This window comes from Rhinoderma darwinii, chromosome 4 (assembly GCF_050947455.1).
Source record: "Rhinoderma darwinii isolate aRhiDar2 chromosome 4, aRhiDar2.hap1, whole genome shotgun sequence".
Classification (NCBI taxonomy): Eukaryota; Metazoa; Chordata; class Amphibia; order Anura; family Rhinodermatidae; genus Rhinoderma; species Rhinoderma darwinii.
The window spans coordinates 206,732,266-206,752,425 of NC_134690.1; the positions used below are offsets into that span (position 1 = coordinate 206,732,266).

Genomic DNA, 20,160 nt, shown 5'->3' on the forward strand with positions numbered 1-20,160 from the left:
GTCAGCCTCATACACGCCTCTGTACAACACCCAGTTGGTAAAAAGTAAACACACGCCCAGTTGATCATTAAGAAACGAATTAGCATAAATCTGAAATTGCTCATAACTTGCTCAAAAACGATTGTTTTTCAAAATAAAAACCACTGTTATCTACATTACAGCGCCGATCAGATTATGTAGGAGACGGGGCACTTATAATCTGGTGACAGAGCCTCTAAGTGTAAAAATAAAAGCAGCACTAAAGCACACACAAATTTAAAGATTCTACAAATAGCAGAAACCGATTGTAGTCTGGAGCCATCCGTCTGACCATACAGCCTAACATGCCAAATGGTTACATCACATTTAATCTGGCCATGAATGTTAAAGGGAATCTGTCGGTCTTATTTTTGCCTACCAAACGAGTACCAGCGTTTAGTAAGCCTTTAAAAACCACGTGCCCACTATGGCTTGCGATCATCTTCTTTGTGGAGATAATCCACTTTATTTCAATAAACGAAGTTGAAAGAGTCACTCGGGCGGTCCGAATACCGGCAAGGGCTCCAGGTCTCGGCATCTAATCATGCCTAACTACGCCCCTTCACCCAGGATTGACAGTGCCACGTCATGCGGACAACACTGCTCCCTTCACTAAACTCGCTGGCATTATGCCCGGCACAGAACGCTACCTTCTGTGGTGTAACGTCCTAGCAGGTCTACAGCGCATTGTATGCTGATAGACAGCGATTGACTCCTCACTTGTAGGCCGCATACATAGATACTCCTCATCTGTATATAGATATCCTGTACAATAAACAGCAGCACGCTTAGCATCAATTGACGTCATACAATGCGCTGTAGGCTTGCGAGGATATTCAAATACAGTAGGTAGCGTACTGCGCAGGAAATGAGAGGAGCGCATAAGTTCAGTGGAGGGAACATGGACGTCCCCATACTCTGCAAAGAAGATGATAGGAAGCCATTAATAGGTTTGTGGGCACATGGTTTTAAAAAGCCTATTAAACGCTGGTACTGGTTTGGTAGGCAAAAATGAGCGGACAGATTCCCTTTTAACGGAACGTTCATTTTATCTCGACCATCACATACAGTGGTAGGATTAGACAGTATGATCAATTTAGTAGTTATAGAAAGTCACAATATATTTTTACATATTCAGCAAGCAATATGAACTCTGATTCTTTCATTTCTGCATGGACAATAGTTTAAAAAGGGACTTACCTTTACGGCACCAACACGATCATCAAAGTGAATAAAAGCGTAGTCCTTCAGCTTTTTAACTCTTTCCAGTTTGCCAAAATTGCCAAATGATTTTTCTAAGATTTCTTCTGTAACTGTGTTTGCAAGGTTGCGAACAAATAACACTTTAACCTAAAAAGGAAAAAACACAGTATACTAACTGAACTCTTAACAAAAACATCTTAAAAAGTCAAGCTCGTCACAAAAATGTTGCTGCTTTCACAATATAAATATATAAAGAAAAATATCAACCATCCCCTTAACAATATTATATATATCCAGGGTGGTCACAGAGTGGCACGGCTATGCAAACTATTTCTGCTGAAACCAGTTACTGAAGTTGTTACAGAGTCACAGCTCAGAGTGAAATGTTTTTTTGGTCACTTGAACTTTTTCTCCCTACAGCCAGAATGTGGTTTGCTGAAATTACTTGAAAGGCTATGGACACCTAACATGGACAAAAATATATTTTTATATGGGTTAGTGGCTAAAGTTAGGCCCCATGCACATGGCCGTAAAAAAATCTCCGTAATTGCGGACCGTAATACGGTCCGCAATTACGGACCCACCCGGTTCTATTGGCCGAGGACACCGTTCCGTACCGATACACCACGGATAGGCGTCCGTGCCTGTAGAACTGTACCGCGCGAAAGATAGAACGCGTTACTTTGTATGGGAGCATGGCTCGAAAATGCGGCCTGCGATTACGGCCGTGTGCATGAGGCCTTTAAAGTTGCACCAAGTTTCAGGCTGCAATCTTTATTTTCAGGGCCCGTTCTGCAGTTTGCAATCCCCAGATACTATGTAGACGGGTCTCTCCCAGTATTACATGTTAGACGTGAGGTATGTGAATCAAGGATGCTATTGCATTCTCAAGTTCTCATGTATCAGAATAGCTTCATCCCCGTATTGATTTCTCTTTACTCTGATAGCCAGTGTGATTCCCCCCTTCTCCCCTCTGCACTTTGATACGGAGAGCTTGTGTGATCTGCCTTCTCTGAATTAGGGATGCACGATGCATCGAAACTTCGATACTGTTTCGATACTCTGCATCCCCAAACTGTTCGAAACCGCTATTTCATGTATTTCGATACTTAGCTGTGCGACCGCGCAGCTAAAGTATAGTAACATGAATGTATTAGAGCAGGGCTGCGTGATACAGTCATTGCCGCGCTCCTGAGTCCTAACAAGTGCGCGGGGTCTGGATGATGCGATGCGGACGGCGCTACACTAATGATTGCCGGCAATGAAGACAGAACTTGGCGGGCGAACTGCAAAACACCCCCGTGTTCTGTCTTCAGTGCTTAAACCGCCGCTCATTAGTGCAACGCCGGCCGCATCACCTCATGCTGACTGCGCACGCACTTCCTGTCAGGAGCGGGGCAATGACTATTACACAGCCGCAGCCCCGCTGGCCGAGATCAGAGAAACCTTATCGCCGCCGCTATTCCCCTGAATGCTGCGATCACAGCTGACTGCAGAATTCAGGGGAAAAGGAGAAGCGGGGGATGCCCCTTGGATCGCGTCACGCGATTGAGGGACATACCATATATGGACATACAGCCCAGGGTCCATTGTAGAACCCCAGGACTGTCTGACCATATTTTCTGTTAGGGCATACTTAGGTATGTCCTAACAGCTGCCTGTGGACTATCAGTACACAGGCTAATGTACTGTAATATAGATATATGCCAGTACATTAAAGTTTAATAAAGTAAAAACAAGGTAATGTTAAATTTAAAAAAATACACATACACCTTTTTTACAATAAACCTTAAAATAAGTCTCAATACATACACATATTCGTTATTGGCGCGGCCGTAATAACCTGCACAACAAATGTTTTGCATCATTTAGGATGTGTACGCTGTAAGGAAATAAAATAAAAACGGCTTTCTATCACTTATTGTGGGGCACGAGGTGCGATGATGAATATAACCTCCATGTGCCTCACATTAATCGTAATTAACCCCATCATGTACCTTACATATTAACCCATTATGACAGAAACATGATGGGGTTAATTACTATTAGTGTGAGGCACGTGGAGGTTAAAGAGGCTCTGTCACCAGATTTTGCAACCCCTATCTCCTATTGCAGCAGATCGGCGCTGCAATGGAGATAAGAGTAAAGTTTTTTTTTTTTGTTTTTTTTTTTAAAACAAGCATTTTTGGCCAAGTTATGACCATTTTTATATTTATGTAAATGAGGCTTTCTAAAGTACAACTGGGCGTGTATTGTGTTCGTTACATCGGGGCGTTTTTACTTCTTTTACTAGCTGGGCGTTGTGTATAGAAGTATCATCCACTTCTCTTCACAACGCCCAGCTTCTGGCAGTGCACAGACACACAGCGTGTTCTCGAGAGATCACGCTGTGACGTCACTCACTTCCTGCCCCAGGTCCTGCATCGTGTCGGACCAGCGAGGACACATCGGCACCAGAGGCTACATTTCATTCTGCAGCAGCATCGGCGTTTGCAGGTAAGTCGATGTAGCTACTTACCTGCAAACGCTGATGCTGCTGCAGAATCAACTGTAGCCTCTGGTGCCGATGTGTCCTCTCTCGTCCGACATGATGCAGGACCTGGGGCAGGAAGTGCGTGACGTCACAGCGTCGGATAGTACACAGGCAGTTGTTAGGACATACCAAAGTATGCCCTAACAGGAAATATGGTAAGACAGCCCTAGGGTCTTTCAATAGACCCTGGGTTGTCTGCCCATATACGGTGTGGCCCTCGATCGCGTTACAGGAATTCCCTGTGACGCGATCCAGGGGCATCCCTCCTTCTCACCTTTCCCCTGAATGCTGCAGTCCGCTGTGATCGCAGCATTCAGGGGAATAGCGGCGGCGATGAGATTTCTCTGATCTCCGCCATTATAGAGCGGGGCTGCGGCTGTGTAATTCAGCCATTGCCCCGCTCCTGACTAAGTGCGTGGTCAGCATAATGTGATGAGGCTGGCGCTAAACTAATGAGTGGCGGTACAGGCACTGAAGACAGAACACGGGGGTGTTTTGCAGTGCGGCCCCCATGTTCTGTCTTCAGTGTCGGCAATCATTAGTGCAGCGCCGGTAGCATTACCTCATCCAGACGGCGCGCACTTGTCAGGACTCAGGAGCGTGGCAATGACTGTATTACACAGCTGCAGCCGCGCTCTCATTCATGTGTTACAATACTGAGCTGTGTGGCGGTGCAGCTTAGTATCGAAATACATGAAACAACGGTATCGAACCGTTTGGGGATGCAGAGTATCGAAACAGTATTGAAGTTTCGATGCATCGTGCATCCCTACATAGAAAAAGACAAAAAAAGACGAGAAATGACTAATGGGATAACCCCTTTAACGTCCCTGAATACGCATCTGTAAAGAAAAGGTGCCTCAATGGGTATGAAAAGTAGTTGTCAAAATTTAATTACATTACCTTTGCCATGACCTCTGGATCAGGATCTTCAATTGGGTCTGCCCATTCCACAGTCACAACATTGCCCCATACTTTTACTTTGCCACTCATTAGCCGACGTCTAGCTTGAGCAGCTGTTTTATGATCCTCATACTCCAGAAAGCAGAAACCCCTATTCTTTTTCTTATCATCTGGCTGATGATACAATATGACATCAGTAAGACCCTCTGAAACAATGACAAGTTTAAGAAGCATGAGGCAGAAATACAATGAATATAAGCAGGAAAAAACAATATTCCCCCAGCCACCCAAAAAACAACAACTTTATACGGAAGATACTGCAGCTGCAAAGTTGAACCCAGGTTCTAGTTTTATTTTTACAGGATGCTACAGCTCGAAATAAAATATTTAAAAAAGAGCATGCAAGTTAGTCTTCGAAATTGGGACAATTGTTGAGTTTAATGAATCGTAATCATACCAGACATTACAAATGGGGTCAAAAACAGTGGTTTCACTGGCAATTTTATATGTGAATAAGTTGCATCTAATGTTTTAACGAAGAATTTTTTTTTGTTTAAAACCTTTTATGAAAACAATCCCACAAAAAAACAAAACCAACCGTATTCTAGGTCTCTTAGACCCCATCCACATCGCGTTTGTGTTATCCGCCGGACGTATACTTTTTTTTTTTTATAAAAAATGCGGATTGTTGAAAACTTGTACCATTTTCCGTTTACGTCAGTTTTTTTTAAACGTGTACATTTAGCACACTCATACGTCGGTAAAGGTTTGTCCGTTTTTTACCTAAAAACCGTCTAAATTTTTCTCAAGTGAACGCTGATAGAAGACAAACCAAAAGAAAAAAAGATGGATAGATATACTGTATGTAAATGGATACACACCTATAGCATTACGTTTGCATATGTCGTCCATTGAGATCAATGCTACAAAGACGTTACGCCGCGTATACTTTTTGTAAGTACAGAATAGCGTAGCAGACTACACTTTTCAGTACTTTCAAAAAACAGTATCCCGACGTAAACCATGACAAACAGATGCTATTTTGTGCTACGTTTAACCCATTAGTCTATGTATACGCCGAGCCATATGGTTCAATATTTTTTAGTGTTTAAAAATGTATGCATCCGGCGGATAGAATAAACGCGATGTGAATCGGGCCTTATTAAAACAACCACTTACCAGTGACTTTGCTAAATTCTTCAACAATTTGTTCCTTTGTTTTACTTTTTGGAATAGACCCAACAAAAAGTCTATTATTGGCAACAGAGATGCACACACCAATATGCTTTCCTGATCGAATTTCATGGTTATTGTACTGTAAAAAAAATAAAATAAATGAAAATGTATGAAGAGAAATGTTTAGACTAAAGGGGTATTCTGGCCACAAACATTTAACACCGATCTGCTGGATACGTGATAAATGTAAGATCAGTGGGGGCTGAACGCTTGAACCCCCACTTAATCTTATAATAATCTTTATTTTTATAGTGCCAATGTCTGCTATTTTAATATCAGACATTACATAGTGACAAAACTAACTTACAATTCAAACAAGAGTGAGAACCCTGCTCACAAGAGCTAACAATCTATGCGGAAATAAGGGAGACGCAAAATGTAAAAGTGCATGTTGACCCACCTATTGCTAGAACCAGTGTCTCCCAACCCCAGTAATAAAGCATGCACGCTGCTGCTACATTCAAACTCTATGGTAGTTGACAGGCGCATGGGTCAAATTTACTGATCTAGTGTATAGGTGATGTTTGTGTCCGGGAATATCCCTTTAATACCGCCGCAGCCAGTTTTGACCTTCCAGACTGAATTATTCAAATCTGACAGGTGTCACTTTATGTGGTTTTAACTTTGTAGTGCTTTTACTTATCCAAGCCAGTGGAGATTTTTTTTGCAGATATTAAATTTTAAATCTCTCATCTGTAACACAGCAGTCAAAGAGGCTCTGTCACCAGATTTTGCAACCCCTATCTGCTATTGCAGCAGATAGGCGCTGCAATGTAGATTACAGTAACGTTTTTATTTTTAAAAAACGAGCATTTTTGGCCAAGTTATGACCATTTTTGTATTTATGCAAATGAGGCTTGCAAAAGTACAACTGGGCGTGTTGAAAAGTAAAAGTACAACTGGGCGTGTATTATGTGCGTACATCGGGGCGTGTTTACTACTTTTACTAGCTGGGCGTTGTGTATAGAAGTATCATCCACTTCTCTTCAGAACGCCCAGCTTCTGGCAGTGCAGACACAGCGTGTTCGAGAGATCACGCTGTGTCGTCACTCACAGGTCCTGCATCGTGTCAGACGAGCGAGGACACATCGGCACCAGAGGCTACAGATGATTCTGCAGCAGCATCGGCGTTTGCAGGTAAATCGATGTAGCTACTTACCTGCAAACACTGATGCTGCTGCAGAATCAACTGTAGCCTCTGGTGCCGATGTGGCCGACACGATGCAGGACCTGTGAGTGACGTCACAGATCTGCACTGCCAGAAGCTGGGCGTTATGAAGAGAAGTGGATGATACCTCTCATCAGAACGCCCAGCTAGTAAAAGTAGTAAACACGCCCCGATGTACGCACATAATACACGCCCAGTTGTACTTTTACTTTTCAACACGCCCAGTTGTACTTTTGCAAGCCTCATTTGCATAAATACAAAAATGGTCATAACTTGGCCAAAAATGCTCGTTTTTTTAAAAATAAAAACGTTACTGTAATCTACATTGCAGCGCCGATCTGCTGCAATAGCAGATAGGGGTTGCAAAATCTGGTGACAGAGCCTCTTTAACAGAGAAACAACTATTTATTACCCTGATTCTCTAATTATTATTATATATTTTTTTTTTAAATATCCCATTTGTGGCCCTAGTGTGCTACTGGGCTCAAAGCCTTGAGGTGCCAAAACATAACACACACCCCATTTTGGAAGCTACACGCCTCAAGGAATTAATCTAGGGGTGTAATGAGCTGTTTGACTTTGGAAGCGCAGATTTTGCTTGGTAGTTTTACTGGTATTTCAGTTTATAATGGGGGCATATGTAAGCAGGGTGGAGTACATACGGGCATAATAAGGTGGTATAATAGGGTAAATAAACGATTGGGGAATTTTGCTGGAAAAGTAAGTTTTTTCAAGGAGTTGATTCAATGTTCCAGGCATTTTTTTTTGATTGCCATATTTGGAGTCGAGAAGGATTTTCTACTCTAAGGCCCTGTACACAGTTTTTTGTGCGGTGGAAACCGCGTCACAAAGTGGCCGAAATCGCCTCCCAAAGAAGCATCATGCCCTTTCTTTGGGTGTTTCCCATTGATATCAATGGGAGGCAGAGACAGTTTTTTATGGCCACGGCGCTCAATGGCCACGTCCGGAAAACGCGGTAAAGAGTGCAATTAGGTCAAAATCTGCCTCAACATTTTTCTGACTGCAAAAAAGTATGTGAACAGGGCCTAAGATGAGAAAAATTGGCTTTGATGTTTTTTCCCCTTATTCTGGATCAGCATTGCAGGAGAATATGCTGTACTGAATAGACATTTTTATCTGCCTTACAAACAATGTTACCATGTAAGGATACCAGAGGTGATGCTACACATATTGGGAGAACAGGGGTCTGATAACCCTAGTTTGCCAATTCCCAGTTGCCGTACTTTTCATATAGCTCAATGGGATTTATGGCAACCGCTGCGCAAGTGTTACATTCAAATATTTCTTGCCCAAAAAAGGGGGGCAAACACTATCAGAAGATAATAAAAAAAAACACTTTAGGAATATTCTATGGTAAAAGCTTACATATGCAAGGTTGTTTTAATTTCTTCTAATTGGAACTGCACCTGTGGTTGGAAAGACATGCTAAAGAGAATCTTTCACCTCCCCATACATGTGCAGCATGTAATGGGGAGGGCTGAACAAACCCTGGGACACTTTACATTTTTTTTCTACCTCCCTCCGTTATTTAGATATTGGTGCAGTTATATTGGGCGCCCGATATTTAAATAACCCCCTGAACAGTCAACGGGTCGTGTTACTATGGCTGTGACACTGTCCAATCAGATATGGACAGTGTTACAGCAAGAGAGAGTAGAGAGAGTGTGCGCACGCGCACACACCGTCCCTTTTTAAGATTAGTCTTCTGCCGAACTGGCAAGGGGGCGTGTCACGGCTACGGACAGTGTAAAAGCTGTGGAGAGGAGAGAGCGCTCTCATCTCTTCAGCTCTTGTGAGAGATTAGTCTTGTATTGTCTGCCGTACTGGCAAGGTGGCGTCTGTGCTACGGACAGTGTAAGCGCTCCACAGCTCTTACACTGTCCGTAGCAGTGACACGCCCCCTTGCCAGTTCGGGTGAAAAGACTGCAATCAGACACTCTCTCTCCTCGCTCTTGCTGTGGCACGGTCCAAATCTGATTGGACAGTGTCACAGCCATAGTAATACGCCCCTTTGCCAGTACACGCCAGTTGACTGCTCAGGGGGTTATTTAAACATCGGGTGCCAAATATAACAGGCAATCTATTAGGACGTGCCTCTGGCGCTTCCTAATAGGCATATGCCCAGGGAAGACCTGGGGGTTTTTATCAGGCCCCCGGCTGCCATGACACCCCATCGGAGATCCACGATTGCATTTGCGGGCCGCCGATGGGTGAGAGAGGGAGCTATTTAACGGGTTTAACGGCCGCGAGCTAAATAAATTTGGATCGCAGGAGTTTGGAGCAGGAGCCCGGCTGTCATCAGACAACCGAGCCCCGGCTCCAGCCTGCACGGGACAACCGTGCAGGGCTTAAACTGGGCCCCGGTGAAAACGGGGCAGGCTAGCAAAAGGCCCCTTAGTGACTGCCGTGAAAAGGCGTATTGGTGGTCACTAAGGGGTTAAACACAAAAGATTTGCTGATATTTCCTTAATGAGCACATCTCAGAGCAGCATGAAGTATTGACAGGCATAAGGAGAAAACTGGCAATTAGTGGCGAGGGAACGGGGAAAGCCGCTCATGAATACGCCACACTCCAAGTTAAAGTGCTCACAGCAACTAATAAACTGTATATTTAGTGAAACCGCATACTGTAATTCCACGCGAATGACAGATGAAATCAGGGTGCCTTTCACTACCTCATCCTGCTCTCAGCGAGAGCAGCATGAACGGAGGTAAATTCCCTTGAAATAAATTGTACTCTTGTGTCCATATAAGCCAAAGTCTCAGCATCCCTTAGGATTTGGGGTTTTCAGCATTTTTCACTGAGCCCGAGTAGCAGTAAGAAGTCCTAACTTGAGCCCTCTCGGCCAACAAGCAGCAGAGAGAGGGCTTACGAGTCTGCATTAGCATACTGTACAGGTAATATTTGGTTTGCAGTTTAACTCACTAGATTGCATTTAGTAGCGCATTTTAGATAGGCCTTATAGAAGATTTATCATCAGAAAAGGATGCTCTATTTAACCCCTTAATGACCGGGCCATTTTGCACATTAATGACCAAGGACTATTTTTTGTTTTTTCACGGTCGCATTCCAAGAGTCGTAACTTTTTTTTTATTCCGTCGACATAGCCGTATAAGGGCTTGTTTTTTGCGGGATGAGTTGTATTTTGTAATTGTACCATTTTTAGATGCTTATAATATATTGATTAACTTTTATTAACTTTATTTTAGGAGAGTATTGAAAATAAGCAGCTATTCCAGCATTAATTTTCACGTTATAAATTTACGCCGTTTACTATGCAGCGTAAATAACGTTACCTTTATTCGATGGGTCGGCACGATTACGGGGATACCAAATATGTAAAGGTTTTATATGTTTTCCTACGTTTGCACAATAAAAAGCCTTTTAGAAAAATATTACTTGTTTTTGCATCGCCGCATTCCAAGAGCCGTAACGTTTTTATTTTTCCGTCAATGTGGTCGTATGTGGGCTTGATTTTTGCGGGCCAATGTGTAGTTTTCATTAGTACTATTTTGGGGTACATAGGACTTATAGATTAATTTTTATTTAATTTTTTATGGGGGGGGGGGAATGGGAGAAAAAAGCGAATTTTGCCGTTGTTTTTTGGACGCCGTTCATCCGGCAGTTTAATTAATGTGTTCAAGTCGTTACGATCGCGGGGATACCATATATGTGTATGTGTGATTTGTTTTGACATTTTTACTTATACTTTTTATTTGATTTTCACGGTAATAATTATTTTTTTTTGACCAACTTTATTTAAAGAGGCTCTGTCATCAGATTTTGCAACCCCTATCTGCTATTGCAGCAGATAGGCGCTGCAATGTAGATTACAGTAACGTTTTTATTTTTAAAAAACTAGTATTTTTGGCCAAGTTATGACCATTTTTGTATTTATGCAAATGAGGCTTGCAAAAGTACAACTGGGCGTGTTGAAAAGTAAAAGTACAACTGGGCGTGTATTATGTGCGTACATCGGGGCGTGTTTACTACTTTTACTAGCTGGGCGTTGTGATGAGAAGTATCATCCACTTCTCTTCAGAACGCCCAGCTTCTGGCAGTGCAGACACAGCCGTGTTCTCGAGAGATCACGCTGTGACGTCACTTCCCCAGGTCCTGCATCGTGTCAGACGAGCCGGCACCAGAGGCTACAGATGATTCTGCAGCAGCATCGGCGTTTGCAGGTAAGTCGATGTAGCTACTTACCTGCAAACGCTGATGCTGCTGCAGAATCAACTGTAGCCTCTGGTGCCGATGTGGCCGACACTATGCAGGACCTGTGAGTGACGTCACAGATCTGCACTGCCAGAAGCTGGGCGTTATGAAGAGAAGTGGATGATACTTCTCGTCAGAACGCCCAGCTAGTAAAAGTAGTAAACACGCCCCGATGTACGCACATAATACACGCCCAGTTGTACTTTTACTTTTCAACACGCCCAGTTGTACTTTTGCAAGCCTCATTTGCATAAATACAAAAATGGCCATAACTTGGCCAAAAATGCTCGTTTTTGAAAAATAAAAACGTTACTGTAATCTACATTGCAGCGCCTATCTGCTGCAATAGCAGATAGGGGTTGCAAAATCTGGTGACAGAGCCTCTTTAACGGATTGACATTTTTTTTTTTTTAGTCCCACCAGGGGACTTCACTATGCGATCTGTTGATCGCATATATAATGCTTTGGTATACTTAGTATACCAATGCATTATTGCCTGGCAGTGTAAAACGGACAGGCAACCTGTTAGGCGATGTCGGAGGCATGACCTAACAGGCAGATGCTGAAGGCAGACCTGGGGGTCTTTGTTAGAACCCCACTGCCATGGAAACCCGACGGCGACCCGCGATTTTTGCGGGGGCGCCGATGGGGTGACAGAGGGATCTCCCTCCCTCTGTCAAACACATTAGATGCCGCTGTCACTATTGACAGCGCCATTTAATGGGTTAAACTGCCGGAATCGGAGCGCGCTTCGATTCCGGCAGTTGCAGCAGAAGCCAGGCTGTGTATAACAGCTGTACTCCTGCCGCTGATCGCGTGGGTACACTGGCAGTACCCGCGACATCACAGGACGGATATATCCGTCCTCCTGCGAGAACTAGCAGCTGCAGAGGACGGATATATCCGTCCTTCGGCGTGAAGAGGTTAAGATAGAATATTATAGTGACAGGGAAGCTGGTTACTTGACCAAATTGCACAGCAACAATTTCTTTCTTTGGGTAATAGCAGCTAAGATATACAGCACATGTATTCATGAGGAGAGCGCTCCCACCACCTCTTAATGTCCCCTCCACCATTGACTGATTGACGCTATGTAGCTGCCTGCCGCAAACGCCATTGAGTTTTAGAATTTATCAATGAATAGTACATAATTGATCTGAGAAGGGTTGAACTGGATAGACGTGTCTTTTCAATTGAAGTAACTAATTCACACTGCGTTTGGGAGATCTGCTCTCCACAAAGCAATGTGAATGATGCCCAAATTGCCTGCCAAGAAAACAAAAACAACTTTCATTGTAGTATATGGTACAATAACTAATCTATTAAACATGACACTTACCAACTTGACAGCCTCCTGGGCAGCCTCTTTCGTACAAAATGTCACAAACGCATAACCTCTATTTAAACCAGTTAAAGGATCCATCATTAAACGGAGATCCCAAATTGGCCCAGCCTTTTCAAATAGTGGAACAAGCTCATCTTCAAAAAGGTCTCTAGGAATTTTGCCCACAAATATCTAAAAAAAAAAGAAATACTACATGAGTAAAACCCCAAAATTTTTAATATATATATATATATATATATATATATATATATATATATATATATATATATATATCTTTTTATTTATATTTTTTTTTTTCACCTCTGTGCCAACTGAAGGTTGCTGTCCTGAGTGAACTGTACTTGGTGGTGGACCACCATATTTTCTTTGACCAGTTGTCACATCTAGAGTATATCCTGTTCTTTCAAGAAGAGCCTAAAAAAAAAGGGTTTAAAAAAAAACATTGAAATAAAAGATAAAAGTAGAACAATCATCAGTGATTGTGGTTTTCTTCAATGAAAGTATGACATAAGCTACACTCCTGCACACGGCCTTGCCCGTTATTACAGGCCGCAATTGCGGGCATGGCCGCCCGCCCGCATTCTCGGCCCGTGCTCCCATAGAAAGTATGGGAGCACAGCCCGTAAAATGCCCTTCTACGGCCCAGACACCTTCCCGTCAATAAACGGGAAAGTGTCTGTGGACAATAGAAGTGCATGGGTCCGTAATTGCGGAAGATTTTTACGGTCATGTGCACAGGGCCTTCAACATTGAAATTGCAACACCAAGAAGGAAGAGTTTTGGAAATCGAGACATGTTAATGATCTGATTTTGATTTTTTCAGTATAGCGTATGAGCGCCACGTGCAGAAATACACGCCATGGCATGCTATCAATGAGGTTATTAATGGTTGTCTGAGGAATGTTATGCCATGCTGAATGCCCTTGAGCGTGCAAATCTTCAAGATTGGTGGCTGGCCCTTTGCAATTGTCAACAAATGACGTCCCAGATGTGCTCGATCGGAGACAAATCCAGAGACGCTGCAGTCCATGGTAGAAACGTTTAGGCCACGCAGTCTGCTCACAGTAGCATTGTCCTGCTGAAAAACGGCTTCTGGGACACTTTGGAGAAATGACTGTACCACTGGTTTCCCAACCAAATCAACGTGACCCCGAGCTGTTAGTGTACCTGAAATGAAGACTAGGAGTGTGGCTATCGTACATTATGCCACTCCACAGCATAATCTCGGGAAGTAGGACAGGTGTGACGTTCCCTTGTGAAGGCCTCTTAAGTCTCCAGACCAATCTCCAGCTATCATTGCATCCGAAACAAAAGCTGGACTAACCGATGAATAGGAAAGACTTCCTTTCTAGCCTCCATTGCCATCTTGTTATGCACCATATTAGCCTTTGAGAGCAGTGGTGTGTGTGGTCAACGGAACTCCTGCACCTAGACATCTGGCTCAAAGCCCAATCTCGTGCAAACGCCTTCTGATGGTTAGTGTGGACACTGTTTGCCATCCTAGGCTTGGGATGTGACGTCCAATTTCACTTGAAGTACAGGATTACTACGCGCCATTCTTCCAATCAGATGATCCATCCGTGTAGAGTTTCGCCTCTGCGCACCTCTTTATGTCATCACCGTTCATTCTTGTTCTCCCAACCTCCGGGACACGCAACGTTAAACCGTGCCAACATCTCTGCCTAGGTAAGTAGCGATCTGCCGGAGTGAAAAACCAAGGTCTCTCAGTTCAAGGATTCGGTCCCTCTCAGTCTGCACCAAGTGGCGATAACTGGCACATCGACAAACAGGAGGCATCACACAATCATTCCACACCACTTCATCTGATTTTTGAGATTTCATGTGGCTAAAAACTTTTGCTTGCAATCTGCCTTTTATGTCCCTCACACATGCCATGGATTGGAGATAGGTGCTTAAAAATGTGATTGTTTGCAGATCTTCGCGACATCTGCTTCTTTCTTGATTTGCATAACCGTACGGCTTGCCCTCCTTGGCGTTGTAATTTTAATGTCTGAGTGTTTCGGTTTTATGGGAACATTTACAAATACCTATCCCCTTCAATATTCTACGGTCTGACGTACATGTACGTTCACCAGTGAAGGGGTACAGCTGTCAATCAAGAATGATAGAGTTGCAGACAAAGGAGGGGGCTGCCTTTGTTAAGTCACCAACACTCTAGGCATTGCCCCATGTTCACTGTTAGCTTTTCTTGATCACACAGCAGGGCCATGAACACGCAATGAGCGCCACAATATTAAATATATTAAAGGGGTTAGCCACTTTATTTAGAATTGGGCAGATTTATTAAGAGTGTCTACGTTTTAGACGGTGTAAACTTCCAAGAGTCAGAAAATACGCCAATTGTATCAAAGTAGTGAATGATATATAAAAAATTTGGCACATCTAGTTAGGGACTTCACTTCCGCATACCACGTCTTGGTTGGCTTCGTTCTTGTACGTTTTTTTTTTTTGCACCAACATTTTGGTGCGATTTTGCGTTTTTTAGTGAAGGCCCTTTCTGCTTGATCACGCCTCCTTTACCACTAAGCCATGTCATAAATGTCAGGGGAAAAAAAAAAAAAAAGTGTCTAAAACAGTCAATAAATCCAGTGCACAGTATGAATAGTAAATCTGCACCACTGTGTTTTAAACAGTTGGTAGGGAGATATATGCCACTTACTAAAAAGAAAAATACCTATTTATGAAGCAAATGAGCCAAAGAACAGATGCAGAAAGTGGCGTGGCTTCAAATGCACCAAAATGGTCATAAACTTAGCCAACCAGGATTTGGTATATTGAAGAGAACAGTGTCCAACATGTCTAGCAAGGCACGCCAAATTTTTCATACAGTGCGCACCACGGTCATAAATTTGGCGCATCTTCTGACTGCCCGATCTAACTTTACGCTGTCTAAATCTTAGACTGTATTAATAAGTCTGTGCCACAGTGTTAACTTCCGCGCCTTTTTATTGCATTTTGAAGCACAGCCCGCGGTTATTCAAGTATTCTTCCCAGCATACCCTCTGTTCTCAACCTGAAAAAGGCTGCTGATGGAGGGATACGTGACACGACTCCATCCATCAGGATGGTCTATTGTAATGCACTGCGTCTGCACTAGTTTTAGTGTACAAGTTCAGATGAAAGCTTTGTATAACACCATCATCTGCGCATCAGAAAACTAGCGCAGATGAAGTGTGTTACAATGGAAGACGCTGATGGATGGATGGAGTCGCATCACATGCCACTCCATCAGCAGCCATTTTCCGGAACAGAGAATGGGAGGGCTGGCAGAGAGAAGACCTGGATAACCAGGGGAGCGGCGCTTCAAAATGAAGACATGGAAAGACGTAAGTGGGAATGTTTAGGCAAGAACGGCTTCTAAAAGGGGACCTTATCAGAGGTTCTCACTTTTCTCTGCCCTAGCCAGTGTCAATTCAGCTTACTTTAGCATGCGGCCCCCAAAGCACAATGGAGACATGTAGTATCAGGGCAACTGTCTGAACAGTAGAGAGAGGTTGATGCTTAGAACTATACTATATAGTATCTGGGCAGCATAGCAGTATATATTATAGTAGCATCAAGTGGAAAACGAAGCTTTAAAAATTTTGCCCAGTAACCCCCCCCCCCCATCAGATCGGTTATTGAGATATAAAATGTTATCACTTTCTAAAAGTACCCTTATTTTTATGGCCCAAAAGTAGTATTTAAAATATAAACAAACATGCCTTTATTTTGGACTCATCTGGTCCTTTACTAGAATCCGCAACTTTGGTCCCTTGTTTCTCTCGCTGCCTGTAGGTCTTCATAACTCCACATAAAAAGGCACTTTTATTCTGCAAGAGGAATAAAATATAAAACAAAACTATTAATAACAAACCACAAGAAAAAGGAAATTTCTAATCGCTTGTCATTTTCAGGTGTAATAAGTGCACTTCGGTTAAAGCCACCAAAGTTACATAAAATAAATTTAAGCGGCTGTTTGAAAAACCGGCACGTAAAAAAACTGCCCCACAAAAGCAAGTGCATGTCACTTCTTGAGCCGTTTTTGATTGGGTCAATAGAAAAACAGCCGTAAAATTGCATTAAAAAATGCTTGGTGCTTAAAAACGGCTGTAAATCAGAGGCGGTTTTCCCTTGAAAACGGCTCTGCATTTTACAGCCATTTTTTGTTTAGCGTGTGAACATACCCTCAGAATCATGAGCAGTAACTTTAATAAGGGTGTGGCTAAAAGATATGCACCAACTAAACACAGAGTTTAATTCACACCACATGTACTGTGAATGACTCAAGCAGTCTCCTCACCAGCCTCAGGACTGTTCACACTCATCGTGGCTGCGTCTAGCCCGTTTATCAGTCATTTGTATCACCTTGTCAGGACAGTGACGGGGGAAGGCAGTGTCGAGCCAGAGATGAGGTGACATGCTAAAGGAAATGTCAGGATATGTAGTCTTTTTAAAAGGAACAGCACTTCTACACCTGCACTCTAATTACACCTTCTACCTTCTGTCATTTTTATTTAGAGATGCCAACATATTCGGCAGCGCTTTACAACTGGGAAAACAACTAAAAAGTAAAATGACAAATCAAAACAAAACCGTGAGACAAAAGGCGAGAGCTTCCTGCCCATTGAGCTTACACTCTAAATGATGAAATCACCCCTCTGACATTGTAAAAGGGACGAGTCTGCCTAGGGGATTGTATTTTAATACTTATAAGATGAGGAAATTCAACTATTTCTTGGATTTATTCGTCAATTTTTAGCTTAAATAAACTGCAAACTTTACAGGTATCATAGTAGACTCTGCTGCTGAATTCACCCTTCACATAGCAAAGCCAAATATATATATATATATATATATATATATATAAAAATAAATCCACTTCATGCCCTCAAATCTATGCAATTTTTTATTAAATCTTTTTACTGCATGTGTTCGGTGTTTTACATGCACTGTAAGGTGTACTTTGTTCACATCATGTCTATAGGGCCGATCGTGTCTATAGGGCTCAAATAGCACGACAGAGGCCAAAAGGGAGTGTTCTTTTGGTCTCCATCGGTCTGGTGTGCGTCCGTATATCTTTTGAGGTATGATAATGGGATCCCGCAGAAATAAATGTTGTGTTCTATAGGGTTTTTTTTTTTTTTTTAAGAATGGGAGCCTATGGGTAATGGAATCTGTGAAAACTACACGTCATGAGCTTTTGTTATGCCGTGTCCATTAAATGGATTCCATTATAACATATGGTTATAAAGGTCACCGTTAAGCATCAGTCACAGCCTACGTACAACGTATACGTAAAGACCTTCTCCTGGCATATACGTTAAACGTAGGCCAAAAACATTATGTAAATGGAGCCGGAGCTGCACAAAATCGGCAACTGATCCGCAGAGTGTGCACACAGCCTTGTATTTACAATGGTTACTATAATGCAGAAATACCCTTTATGAACTTAAACTGCTAATAATTTACCTGTACATGCGAGAGGTCACTATCCTTAAACTGTTGTAGCACGGCTAATGCACCTTCTTCATTGAATTCCTTTAAAGCTTCAATAGCCCTTTCATCTAGATCACTATGTGCCACTAATCCTGTAAGAAATAATAAAAAAAAAGTTAGTTTATTAAGAGCACCTATGCAATTAAAATAGAGGGGATTATAAACAGGAAAGCTCGGCTATCTCTGGCAGTCCCATAGAGACAGAATGGATCGGCAGAACACATGCGTGACCGCCACTCTGTTCATTTAAGAGACTGGTTGTTTGGTGGGGGTCCCAGCAGTGGGAGGGAAAAATATAAAAAACCATGGAAATGCCGGTTCTGAAACATGGCGGACAAACAAACGGCATCTGTCGAAACCCACTGACTTTAATGGGCTCAGTCAGAGTTTCCGTCATTTTCCCGGAAAAAAAAATAAATGTGCAGCATGTTGCACTGTTTTTTTCCGGAATCCGCAACAGAGGCTGACGCAGATGTAATCACAGCCTAATATGGCATGCAATAAAGCAAGCCTCAATCAATGAGGAAAAAATACCAACAAACTGTTTTTAAAATATATTTATTTTATTTAATTTGTATTCACTTTATTTTATATATTTATGCTAGTTTTTTTTTTTTAAATAAATAAAAAATACAGAAATTAAGCTACCAGCAGCCCTGGCCCAATGCTTGATCTAGGAAAAACAGACTGATCCCAGCTGCCTCACAGCTGAGTACAGCAGTAGGCGCAGAATGGCAGCTGATGCCTGTGCTGGTCCAAGATCAAACATTGCAGATCTGCTATTACAGAACAGTTTACGGTCATTATTCGGAGTCTAAAGGGGGTTTTCCTTAATATAACCATTCATGACATATCAGTTTTCTTTAAATGATTTGACAACACCCGGTTTAAAATTATTCATACATTTCCAGAATGAATAACAAAGAAACAGCACAACAGAGTTCTAAGGCTAGGGCTATACGACGACTATGGTCGCAACACAGGTCGCGCAGCCAAAGATCGCTGTGTCGCCCTGCCTGCATTGCAGGTAACGAAAATCAACGTTCGCCACCAGCAAGTTGCCGCATCCACGACTCCACTCCATTTGCTAGAGATCCAAACGGGGACTTCTTACGACTGTGGTGTCACAGTAACTTACAGGTCGCATTAACTTACATTACTACAATGTACACAGCGTGACACATTGAACTGTCGTGGCCAATGTCGCCTTGCAGCCCTAGTCTAGAACAGATACTCAAGAATTATTGTTTTATGAAGAAAATTATTAAACAGACAACGCAGGAGAGGTGACAGGTCCTTTTTAATAGGATTCATTATGAAGGCCTAGTGGCCTTGAAAATAATTGGAATACCTGTATTTAATTAGAATACGAAACCCCCACAACCATAACATATTCGACAGTGATGTAGATACTGGGGCAGATGTACTGATGTGATTGCTCCTAAGGTCACATCAAGTTTTAAAGCGATTTATGAAGTGTGGCAAAAATAAGGTTTGTACCTCACCAAATACTTCTCAAGTGTCACGAAAAGGGTCGTGACCTTAAAGAGGCTCTGTCACCAGATTTTGCAACCCCTATCTCCTATTGCAGCAGATCGGCGCTGCAATGTATATAAGGGTATGTTCACACGGCCAAATTTCAGACGTATACGAGGCGTATTATGCCTCGTTTTACGTCTGAAAATATGGCTCCAATACGTCGGCAAACATCTGCCCATTCATTTGAATGGGTTTGCCGACGTACTGTGCAGACGACCTGTTATTTACGCGTCGTCGTTTGACAGCTGTCAAACGACGACGCGTAAAAATACAGCCTCGTCAAAAGAAGTGCAGGACACTTCTTTGGACGTTTTTGGAGCTGTTTTCTCATAGACTCCAATGAAAACAGCTCCAAAAACGGACGTAAAAAACGCCGCGAAAACGGCGTGAAAACGCCGCGAAAAATGCGAGTTGGTCAAAAAACGTCTGAAAATCAGGGCCTGTTTTCCCTTGAAAACAGCTCTGGATTTTCAGACGTT

General features: G+C 42.7%; 1 protein-coding gene across 10 annotated transcripts in view; it reads right to left on the reverse strand.

Moving 5' to 3' along the window:
- SYNCRIP (synaptotagmin binding cytoplasmic RNA interacting protein) overlaps positions 1-20,160 on the reverse strand; it is a 56,717-nt gene that overhangs the window by 12,751 nt on the left and 23,806 nt on the right. For all 10 annotated transcript variants that reach the window (XR_012883174.1, XR_012883175.1, XM_075862114.1 and 7 more), the window contains 7 exons: positions 18,116-18,234; positions 16,369-16,476; positions 12,944-13,057; positions 12,638-12,814; positions 5,837-5,972; positions 4,658-4,863; positions 1,219-1,368 (listed from right to left, as the gene is read on the reverse strand). Coding sequence is in view for 8 of the 10 variants with exons in the window: in XM_075862114.1 (XP_075718229.1) it covers positions 1,219-1,368; positions 4,658-4,863; positions 5,837-5,972; positions 12,638-12,814; positions 12,944-13,057; positions 16,369-16,476; positions 18,116-18,234 (1,010 nt within the window). In the remaining 2 variants the exon portion in view is untranslated. The remainder of the gene's footprint in view (positions 1-1,218; positions 1,369-4,657; positions 4,864-5,836; positions 5,973-12,637; positions 12,815-12,943; positions 13,058-16,368; positions 16,477-18,115; positions 18,235-20,160) is intronic.